The sequence below is a fragment of the Lepidochelys kempii genome, chromosome 3 (assembly GCF_965140285.1).
Source record: "Lepidochelys kempii isolate rLepKem1 chromosome 3, rLepKem1.hap1, whole genome shotgun sequence".
In the NCBI taxonomy this organism is placed as follows: domain Eukaryota; kingdom Metazoa; phylum Chordata; order Testudines; family Cheloniidae; genus Lepidochelys; species Lepidochelys kempii.
In genome coordinates, this window is record NC_136382.1 from 17,270,977 (window position 1) to 17,282,666 (window position 11,690).

Consider the following 11,690-nt stretch of genomic DNA (forward strand, 5'->3'; position numbering starts at 1 on the left):
AAAAGGGTCTCTGGTTGGCTTTGCCCTGCCTGGTTAGGGACCATACTTATTGGTTGGCTAACTCAGGGTGTGTCCAGCACAAGACAATTATCCAGAGCATGGTGCACTGAGGTATGAGGGCCTGAGAGCTTGCTGGTTCCCTGTGGTGCTTTCCCACTTTGGTATTCTGCTATGCCTTTCAAGAGTTCTCTTGTGGGGAACTGGGCGCAGCTACTGTCAGTGTTTAGGAGCCAGACAATTGTGTGAGATCAGAGCTAAAAATATCCCCCCCCCCACACAAGATCTTTCCTAAGGAGGATTTTGGAGTCACTTCAGTTCTTCGAGTGCTTGCTCATGTCCATTCCATATTAGATGTGTGTGCTCACCACATGCACTGGTGCCAGAATTTTTTCCCTCAGCAGTATCTGTAGGGGACCGGCTCTGGTGCCGTCTGGAGTGGCGCTCGCATGGTGTGGTATAATGGGTGCTGCTGGCTCTCCCTACCCTCAGTTCCTTCTTGCCGCCAGTGACAGTGCTGGAACATCTGCTGCCTTGGCTAGCATTGATTCTTTCTCTGTTCTTGCGAACTCTGAAATCTGTAAAATAGTTATACACAGTTAGTAGTTTTCTTAGTTACCCATAGTAATAGTCTCAAACTCTTCGTTAGTTCCGATTGTCACCAAGCCGGGGGTTGGGATATGCCCCGGTCCCCAGGCTTTAAGCCATGCGATCGCTGCAAATGGCCTATGCCCGTCAGCAATCCACATACCAGCTGCCTAAGGTGCGTAGGCAAGGGGCACATAAGTGACAAGTGCCATATCTGCAAGTCCTTTAAACCTAGGATGAAGAAGGAACGCGATATCCTAATGGAGTCGACACTCACTCTGGCACCGGAGCAGCGGCCCGACTCCTCAGTGCTCCCCGGCGCCATCCACGAGCCGGCACCAGTCTCCCTCCATGGCTCCGGTCAAGAAGTGAAAAAAGATTGCGAGGAGATCTCCTACCTCCCGCAAGGCAAAGGAGAGGGCAGGGAGCGAGCCAAGACCCATGTCAGGCAGTTGAACAGCCCCATTGGGAAGTCAGGCCGCAGCTCAAGTCAAGCAGTGAAGCTCATCCCATGCCTTGCCTGCCACTCCAGATACCGGAGCAGGCCCTGGCCAGCTGCAGGTGCCGTCGAAACCCTTCAAGCAGCTCAGGAGATCCTGGTGCTGCCCTCACCAGCTCCTGCGGTACCCTGGTCACAGAGAAAACCCACGTAGGGACCTATACGTGTGTCCCCGCCTCAGCGGTACCATTCCCCATCGAGAGGAACGTCCCGCCAGCATTAGCCCATCTGCAGCCATCGCGCCTCAGGACTGGAGAAGCATGCTCAGTGGAACCCTCTTTGGTCCCCACACCGGCGGCACTGATTGAGGGACTTGAGGTGTACCTTGCCAGTAGATTGGCGCAGACCCTCTGAGGCATGCACCACCCAGCAGAACTCCGGGACTGGCCCAACCATCTTCAAGGGTCCGGTACCAATCAGGCACCAGAGTCTGCCGATTAGTGGGCTGTCATCGCCCATCTCCAAAATGAAGTTTGCCCTACTCAAGACAATCCTCCCTTGCATCAGGCTCATTGGAGCTCCTGGTCCCATTCAACACCCCGGTACTGGTCTAGTAGTGTGGGGCATGGATCGCCGGGTATTCAGTGCAGATCCACCGAACGCCATCAGTCCCTGAGAGCCTGATCAAGACCGTCCTGCTCGGACAGCTCGGCTTCGGGACGCAATGACTGATTCTGGTCGCCCGGGACTGACGGCTCCACTGGTAGCTCCAGCTTGGAGCAGGGTTCCCTGACTGCGAGACAAGTCCCAGTACCAACGGTGCCAGCTACGTTATCAGAGCCAAAATCTGTTCCATGGCCCCAAGCACTGTGGCTGGCGCAATGGTACCCGTTGAACCTTTGGGGGTTCACCCAGGCTGCCCAATCAGTGTCAGGAGCCTCGGAGAGGCCAGCAGCCTTGATATCCCGTCCCCTTCTGGTGCTGGAGACTTTGGGGGGGGCAAGACCCTGCAGGTCCAGGAGGACCCAGGGGAGCAAGCTGCTGGACCACCAATGGACGTGGAGGTTCCCGTGGCACCTGCATCGGCCTCATCTGACAACGATGAGGACATCACGGGTCCCCCTCACCCAGTTCCTGAGGATGATGCCAAGGTGCACCAGAAACTTTTGAAGAGGGTTGCTTCTAACCTGGGGCTTTAGGCAGAGAAATTGGAAGAGCCCTTGGACTCTGTTTGACATCCTTAGCTCCTGCCAGGGTGGCTCTATCCCTTCATGAAGAGGTTTCTAAGATCACTAATGTCCTGTGGCAGACTCCCTCTTCCCTGACCCCTTTCTCTAAAAGGGTCAAACGCAAGTACTTCGTACCAACCAAAGGCCAAGAGTACTTATACTCCCACCCAGCCCCCAAGTCCCTTGTGGTCGAGGTGGTTAACCACATGGAGAGGCAGGGACAACTTGAGGCCACCCCCAAAAATATGTATATATACTGAAAACCATAGAATATCAGGGTTGGAAGGGACCTCAGGAGGTCATCTAGTCCAACCCCTTGTTCAAAGCAGGACCAATCCCCAATTTTACCCCAGATCCCTAAATGGCCCCTGCAAGGATTGAACTCACAACCCTAGGTTTAGCAGGCCAATGCTCAAACCACTGAGCTATCCCTCCCTCTCAAGGAGGCTGGATCTTTTCAGGTAAAAGGTTTATTCATCTTCCAGCCTTCAGCTAAGAGTGGCCAACCACCAAGCCCTCCTTGGCCAATATGATTTCAATATGTGGCAAGCTATGGCCAAGTTCGAAGGACCTGTTACGACCTGGTGGGGGTTCCACCACCACCAATTGTCAGAGCCTACTCAGTGAGAGCACAGGCGTCTTTGGCGGCCTTCCTGGTGCACATCCCTAGCCAGGACGTCTGTAGAGCCGCAACATTTTCCTCTGTTCACACGTTTACCGCTCATTATGGCATCACTCAGCAGGCCAGAGACAACGCTGTGTTAGGCAGAGCTGTGTTGCAATCTGCCGGAGTTTCCAGCAAAAAGGAACAGAGAGTGGGGGGAGCCAGCGGCGCTACTTATACTGCACTATGCTGGCTCCACTCCAGAGGGCACCAGAGCCAATCCCCTACGGATACTGCTGAGGGAAAAACTTCCTACGCCGGTGCATGTGGCGAGAACGCACACCTAATATGGACTGGACATGAGCAGCATATCTCAAAAAATACCAGTTACGGAAAAGGTAACTGTCTTTTTCTCAAGGCGGTAGTTCCAGCTTATGGGAGACACGCCAGACAGGCTCATTGGCCTTATGCATCCATTACTGTCAGAACACTATCTGGCACAAATATGTACTGCCTTGTCAAATGGAGTGTGCTTCCTGTCATGTCTTCTGTAAAAGACTGAAAAGCCCAAAGTACATAAATTACTGTGCACACTACAAAAACCAGTGTTACAAGTTGGATAGTTGTGTACCATTTTTATAACGTAACACATTGGGTTGAAACAATACTGAGAAAAAAAACCACACAATTTGTGTGGTGTGTGTTCCCCAATTTATAGTGAATTCATTGTTACCTTTTTATTGATTTCTTTCAGCCACCGGTGTTCACATCAACACCTCTATCTTCATCTCCAAGACCAAATTCTGTTATACTCAGTTCTGCTCCTGGAGAAATCAAAGTTAAAGACCAAACAGATGACGGGGAAAAAAATTCTGTGAACGATCTCAGGATTCAGATTAATGAGTTGTTGAGTATTGTAGAAGCACTGAGAAAAGATCATAGGTAAATATTTAATTTCTCTTACCCCTCAATTGAATATTTTTAACCACGTCTGTTGTAAATATTATATACTTGAAATTTTCTTTTCAAAAGTAAGCTTTCCATATTGATCATTCTTGGACTGCATTAGGCACCTTGCTTTAGAAGTTCACCCAACAGGTTTATATAATGAATAAATTTTATTTTTTGTTGAGAAATATTGCTGAGGTTGCATTCTACCTCCTCCTTTTCCTTTTGTGTTTTTTCTACTTTTTTATCAGTTACAAACATTCCGTAAAATGGTTACTCTTCAAGCAAAAATAAAAATTCGTGTAACAAAGAGGTAACAATCAGAAATGCACTTACAAAATTCAGCTGAAGATGTATGTAAATAAGCCCATCCTTCTAAAGGGTCTGTCCTGTCCCAGTATTTTACATAAATTATTTTATAAGAATAATCTTGCATGGAAAATATTCCAAAGGAATACTTAAATATGTGTATCATATATGTGATACAGTGTTAACAAAAATCTGTTATGTGAATTAATTCCCCTATCTGTGACAATTTCAGTTCTCAACACCATAAGATACAAGACCATGGGTTTTTTTATTTTCAGTTGCAATTGTATTTTAATTTTGTTTATAATTTTATAGCAAAGAACTGGAAAAACTAAAAAAAGATTTGGAGGAAGAGAAGATGATGCGCGGTCTCCTAGAGGTAATTTTAACTATGAGGACAGTGTACAGTCATGTGTATACAATACTCTGACACCAGAGGGCTAATGAAAACCTTTAACAGTCCTGTTTGATCTCTGTATTGTTAGTATGAATCTGAATGATTGCCTAGTAAAGCAGAAGTTGGGTATGGAGAATTATATTTTATACATGAAAGACTCAAAGCTGGAAAAAACCCATTTTCCAAATGCAAAGTAGAGGTTAGCCACGTGTTTAGGTCTGGAGTAGAGTTCAGTAATATCCACAGTGTATTGTGAACCTGCTTTGTCCTAGGTTTCAGAGTGGTAGCCGTGTTAGTCTGTATCAACAAAAACAATGAGGAGTCCTTGTGGCAAGTTAGAGACTAACGAGTTTAGTTGGGCATAAGCTTACGTGGGCTAAAACCCACTTCATCAGATGCATGGAGTGGAACATACAATAAGGAGTAGAAATACACAGCATATGAAAAGATGATCCCCCCCCACTTGGTAAGGCAGCTCCCATATTTTCATATGCCATGTATTTATACCTCCTTATTGTATGTTCCACTCCATGCATCTGATGAAGTGGGTTTTAGCCCTCGAAAGCTTATGTCCAAATAAATTCATTAATCTCTAAGGTGCCACAAGGACTCCTTCTTGTTGTTGTCCTAGAGCTTCTCAAGTAGGCTATTTTAAGAGGCTTCAGTTATCCTGCCATGAAACATCTTTTAAGCAGTGTGTTAAATCATGGATATGAGAACTGAACGTAGGGAGAAGTCAGGTTTTTATAGATCTGGTTTAAAAAAAAAAGAAAGGGAGAGGGTGGAGACAAGACTCACGAAAATTTTGTCAACATTTTCTGATTTTTTTTAACTCAAAATTTCAAGTCATAAATCAACTGAAATTTTTAAATATTCTGGAGACCAGTAAGTCAGAATAACTCAAACAGAATAATAAGGTTTTAATGGCATGTAGATACATATACAGTACAGTGAGCTTTGAAGACTGTTTTTTTTTTTCTCTCCAAGCTGTGTGGAAAAGCAAAGTCTCTTTTACAGGGAGAAATTCTGAGTACATATTACTTATACAGCATGTGTGGAATAGTTGATATGGGTTCATCCTAGGTGAACATTTATACATAATCTTATATTTAGGCAGGTACAAAAGGGATCCTATTTGAAAGTATCCTTCAACTCAGCAAAAGGTGCAATTTCACAAATTTGAAAAGACCTTGGACCATATTCTGTTCTGTTACAATAGATTTTTACTAGTGTACCTCCATTGTAATCAGTGGAGTTCTTTCAGATTTGCAGTGGTGTAACTAAGACAAATATATTTCACATTATCCTTTAGTATGGTAGGCTTGGTATGAAATTTTGTACATGATCCACTTTAGGAAGAAAGTCTGAGATGATGCACCAACCCAAACAAACTTCTTCTGTGGGACACTTTAATCAGAACCAACTTACTCAATAAAATTTACCATACAAATAGACAATATGTATTTTAAAATGAATCTCGTAAGCCATGGTACTTAGTTCTATGTTAGTGTTAAATTGTTAAATGTGTGCATTTTTAATAATGAAAGTTGCTTAGCATGAATTTGCAAAGAAAAATTGATGTAAAGATTAAGGTTTTGGTAAAAATGTAAATTAAAGATACTGATTACTGAGATATTGGGTAGTTCATTATTCTCACAATGTCTTTCTTTTCCAGGCTGAAATAGAAAAGCTGAAGAAAGCAGTCCTGTCTACATGAGTTGGTCATAAACTCAGTGTCCTTAACTTGCCAGGAATTCAGACATATCATACAAATAGAACTGACTTTTTTTTTTTTTTTTTTTTTTTACTTCAGTAGAATGAAAGCTGGTGTTCCATGGGCTTAGACGGGGGCGGAACGGGGTAGAAAGAGTAAAGAGGAACATAGTCTTGTATTCAGAGAGATAAGAGAAAAAAAATGATGTAATTTTTTTTGCCAATATAAAAGAGGCCTTATTTCTTACTGTGCTGGAATTGCAGACCTTTATTTTCCGGTTTGCTTTAAAATACTACTGAATCTGTATAAAAAGAAGAGGGAGTTCTTAATAGATTTTTATTGAATACTTGTAGTGTAATTTTTAAAGAGATCTATACTATAAATAGGGTGATATATCTTTACAAGTAATCTGTAAAATAGTCAATTGGGAGGGATGAAGTAACCTAATAGTAATTGTAGTCTACTTTTCCCAGACACACACAAGGGAATATTTGATATTTGTATATTATTTTTTAATTTTAGCATTCTTTCCCAGGATTACACTGTTGTGCCTGTCTGCAGTGAGAGTATTCGCAATATGCTGTTTTATAATTTGGGTGATGAGACAAGAATTTGGTGATGCTATGTGGCAGATTAATCACCTATGCATAGTAGTAATTAGTGATCTAACCAAAATAGTTTCTTAAACAGAAAACATTTTGACACTTGCACTATAGGATTCATAAAAGGGATTTATGATTGAACCATAAAACTATAGGAGGAGAAAGTTAATTCTTAAAACCACAAAAAAAGGAAAAATAAATCCAGAGTTAAGGCTAAATCCATCATAAACTCAACCAGTTGTGCCTAGGTATCGTAGCACATACGACATGCAAAATCAGCCTTAACTCTGGATTTTTTTGCTTTTCTGAATTTAAATCTAGCTCATCAGTCTTCAGTCGTTTAAATTTCTTTTTTGCAGTAATAGTAGTATTAAAAAAGAACATTTTAAAAGCTTCCTTCATATGAATTGCAACTTTCAGTGTCTTCAGTCAGCCATGTGCATAAACACATACACATTCATAAAGCCTTTAAAATTGGGTAGTGTTACCCAACGGACATGGATGGCTCCAAACAAATCACTTTGGGCTCTTATGTAAATATTGAGACTATTTTTAAAGCCTCTTACTTATGCCATAAACCATAAGCTCTCAGTATGTTATATAAATCCAGATGTAATCACTTTTTAAAGAAATATATATTTTCGCACGATAGACTGGAACAGCTTCTGATGAATCATTGTGCTGAGCTTTGACACAATGTCTTTCATGTATTCCCCATGGAAAAAAGTTGAAAACTTGCAGGTCACATTGTACCTAACCCCCCTGGGAGCAGTGCAAACATCCAAGTAATAAATATTGGAAAAACTATTCCCCGCTCTCTTCCTCCCCCTTAATTCATATTTTATTAATGCTAGCCCCAGTTGATAGAAATCTACAGTATTTCCAGCTTTTTAAATAGAAACCCTAATTAAAACGCATTGCTTCAATTAAGCAACAACCTCCTCATCTCTGATTGACCTAGCGGAATATAGCATGCCCCCTAGTTTGACAAGCTCACCAATAAATAATCTTGGCTTGTAAAACACCATTTAGATTTCTGTTCATGAGAGTACCGTAGGTTTTAGTAATGTAGATTCATGAAGTAAAGCGAAAGTTTTTAATAAATCATGAGAACGCTCTTCCGTACTTGGTGCACAATAAGTGGGAAACATCTAAAGAGTGAATTGCATGATGTTTGTCTGCAGTTGCTGATTACATTTTTCATGAAATCTGAATAGTAAATATATTATACAAGTTTTAGGTTATATTTCTGAGAAATATTGCTAACAAGCTGGTTCAATATTAACTTTTAATTGCCTTGACGCATCACAAATGAGCCAGAACTTTATATCCAGGAATAATGGGTAGCAGTTGTGCTTCTGTCAGACACTAAACCTTGCATTTAGAACTCTTGTACCTCTTTACCTAAGTTTGATGATGCAAAGCAAGAAATGAGCCTAATGAAATAGAAGATGCTCTATTTTACAAGCTCTTCACTGTGACCAGAGCGTAAAACAAGTCCCGTGATAGGTTGCTCTGATGATTATCATGTCTGCACTTAAGCTTGTAGCAGATGAGCAGAACAAGACAATCAGTTAAATCAAAAATTGAAAGGTGTTATAATAAGTTAATGGCCTTTTTCGCTGTAGCAATAAATGAGCAAGTGCAATGACTTGATTTAATAAAAATCATCTTTTTGAAAGTCGCTGCTATGAGTATTTTTAGCCATAAAGAAGTCGACCTGATATATGTCTGTCTTATCTATGATTAGTATTGTGTAATACCATGGAGGTGGGAAGGGTAATGTTTATACAGACATTCCACAAAATACAAGTTCCTTAAAGCATAATGCTTCACTGACTTGTTTACAGGTGCTGTAAAAAATCATGCATGCTATCAAAACTCCAGCAAATAAAAAAAACCCGAACCATGGTTGGTATGTTTGCTTTTTTGTTGTTGTTATTCAAGGAAGTTTTGAATTTTGTCTTAAATTTATTACAACACAAGCTTGGAAAAGAGACCTCAAATAAGGAAATTACCTTCTGAATCCTTCTGTTTGCAACAGTGTTGATTCATGAATGTGTTGATTCACATTTAGCTTGTGATACACTATGACTCCAGATCCCTTTCTGCAGTACTCCTTTCTAGGCAGCCATTTCCCATTTTGTATGCGTGCAACAGATTGTTCCTTCCTAAGTGGAGTTCTTTGCATTTATCCTTAGTGAATTTCTTCCTGTTTTCTTCAGAAAGTTTCTCCAATTGGTCCAGATCATTTTGAATTTGAATTTTATCTTCCAAAGCACTTGCAACCCCTCCCAGCTTGGTATCGTTTGCAAACTTTGTAAGTATACTCTCTATGCCATGATCTAAATCATTGATGAAACTATTGAACATAACCGGATCCAGAACTTATCCCTGCGGGACCCCACTCGAGATGCCCTTCCAGCATGACTGTGAACCACTGATAACTACTCTCTGGGAATGGTTTTCCAACCAATTATGCACCAACCTTTATCCGCTCCATCTAGGTCATATTTCCCTAGATATGGCTATCTATTGCATCTTTCTTGCATTTAGGAACTGGAATTTTCAGCTTTTTATTTTCTGCCAAAAAAGTTTATTTTTTTTCTGTGGGGGTAAAATAAACACTTTCCGACCAGTTCTAGAACCCATGTAGATGCCGTTTGCCATCTGCAAATCCCACCGGAGAGGCATTTGTTAAGGGGTAGAATTCTCAGCTTCTTCTATGCAAGGCAAAGGTGTCATCTTTCTCAGGGAGGAGTTATCAGGAAACACCATGTTCAGTTTCCACTCCTGAATCTGGGTGATTACTACATAGGAAAGACTGATTCCCATTACTTCCAAGTGTTGTTGGATTGGACTGTTTCCATCGTGAATCAGATAACTGAATTTGATTAGTACATTTCAGATGTAGGCAGAGCATTATCTGTATAAATTTAAGATAAGATGGCCCCACCCCAAATTTCACCACACTGGGAGAAAATAACTGCAGGATGGAGTTAATTCAGTGACTAAATATGAAGCAAATAAAAACCAACTAATGGTGCAACAAAGTAAGTTTGATGAATGTTATTCTCCTTCTCTGTAAGTTTTAAATAGAATTCCCAGACAAGAATAGCCTTAAAATGTTAAGGTTGAAATTGCATAGGAATAACTTACCATTAAAAAAAAAATACGTAGCAGCCTAAAGAGCTCTTTAGGGAAATCATTACCACATATTGTCCAAACCAGTTGATTTTGTGGGAGGTAGAAACTGCCAGATTAGCTAATATCTTCAGTGATATCTATTCTGCCTTATCACACAAAGCCTGCATACACTCCATTCTGCCTTGTCTGTTTTTTATCCATCATCCTGATATTAAGGCTAATGAACACCTGTTTTCAAAGGAAGAAAATCCTATTTAAATCAGTTGACTTCTGAAGCCCTTTTCTTGCTTAGAATGCATATTCTAGGTGGGTGGAAGAAAGTGAGAACTCAGATAAGATAGTCCAAGTCTGTCTAGTGTTTTCCCCACAAGATCATCCTTCCGCATTTAAATAGTGCGTTTTTAGTGTAGATCGCAAAGCTTTTTACAAAGGGGTGAATAAGCTTAATTACCTCTTATTTACAGATGAAGGAAGAGACAAGTATGTGACTTGTCCTAGGTCATCATTAGAATTAGAACCTAGGCCTCCTGAATGTAAAATCCATGCCTAGTCCATTAAATGCAGCGCCTCTCATAAAATCTCTCATTCTTTTCAGCTTTTTATGTTCAGCAGCAGTCAAAAAACTAACAATGTTAGGAACCATTAGGAAAGGGATAGATAAGAAGACAGAAAATATCATAATGACACTATAAATCCATGGTATGCCCACACCTTGAATACCGTGTGCAGTTCTGGTTGCCCCATCTCAAAAAAGAAATATTAGAATTGGGAAAGATACAGAGAAGGGCAACAAAAATGATTAGGGGTATGGAACAGCTTCCATGTGAGGAGAGATTAAAAAGACTAACATTTCATCTTGGAAAAGAGATTACTAAAGGGGAGGGAGATATGATAGGGGTCTATAAAATGATGAATGTTGTGAAGAAAGTGAATAAGGAAGTTTTATTTACTCCTTCACATAACACAAGAACCAGGGGTCACCCAATGAAATTAATAGGCATCAGGTTTACAAAGAAAGGAAGTAGTTCAACACACGAAGTCTTAGGGGAGACGTAGTCCTGGGGAAATTCTGCTCCAAAAAATTCAAAATTCTGCATATTTTATTTGTCATGTTATTTAATGCAATATAATCGCACCAGTTTCAGTTGTTTTGGTAATTTATTTAAACCTCAATATAGAAAATATCACGAACTATTCAGCATTTCTTAAATACATGAAAATTAAATTACAAACACTTGGTAACACCCTGCATTCCAATTATAATCCTAGATTTTCATTCAATTTTACAGAACACCAAACAGGGAGGGGAGTAGAATGTCATTTGAAATTGCTCAGACTTTCACACATGACAGTCATACAGTTTTGCTAATCATTGTCCTGGATCTGGCTGGGTAATTTGGGAAGTGCTTGGTTCTAATTGTCCTGACATTTTATTGACTGCTTGGTAAATGTTTCATTTGCCTTCAAAGTCTTCTTTTTAATGAGTAAGCAAACTAAATCCTGAGCTGTAATCTAACCCCATTGTGCCACTTTGGCAGTGCTGTAAAAAAACCCACCCCAACGAGAGGCGTAGAGTTTCCTGCGCCGGGGCTATAGCACCGCGGTGTCAGTGTAGACACTCTGGGCGATTACAGGGCTGCGATTGGCCTCCGGGAGGTGTCCCACAATGACCGTTCTTGCCTCTCTGGTCCTGGGTTTGAACTCTACTGCCCTGCC

General features: G+C 41.0%; 1 protein-coding gene across 3 annotated transcripts in view; it reads left to right on the forward strand.

Moving 5' to 3' along the window:
* The window catches only part of CD2AP (CD2 associated protein), a 158,566-nt gene extending 149,828 nt beyond the window's left edge, over positions 1 to 8,738 (forward strand). For all 3 annotated transcript variants that reach the window (XM_073335810.1, XM_073335811.1, XM_073335812.2), the window contains 3 exons: positions 3,612 to 3,799; positions 4,430 to 4,493; positions 6,187 to 8,738. In XM_073335810.1, coding sequence (XP_073191911.1) covers positions 3,612 to 3,799; positions 4,430 to 4,493; positions 6,187 to 6,228 — 294 coding nt within the window. In that variant the 3' untranslated portion in view covers positions 6,229 to 8,738. The remainder of the gene's footprint in view (positions 1 to 3,611; positions 3,800 to 4,429; positions 4,494 to 6,186) is intronic.
* The last annotated feature ends 2,952 nt before the right edge of the window (positions 8,739 to 11,690 follow it).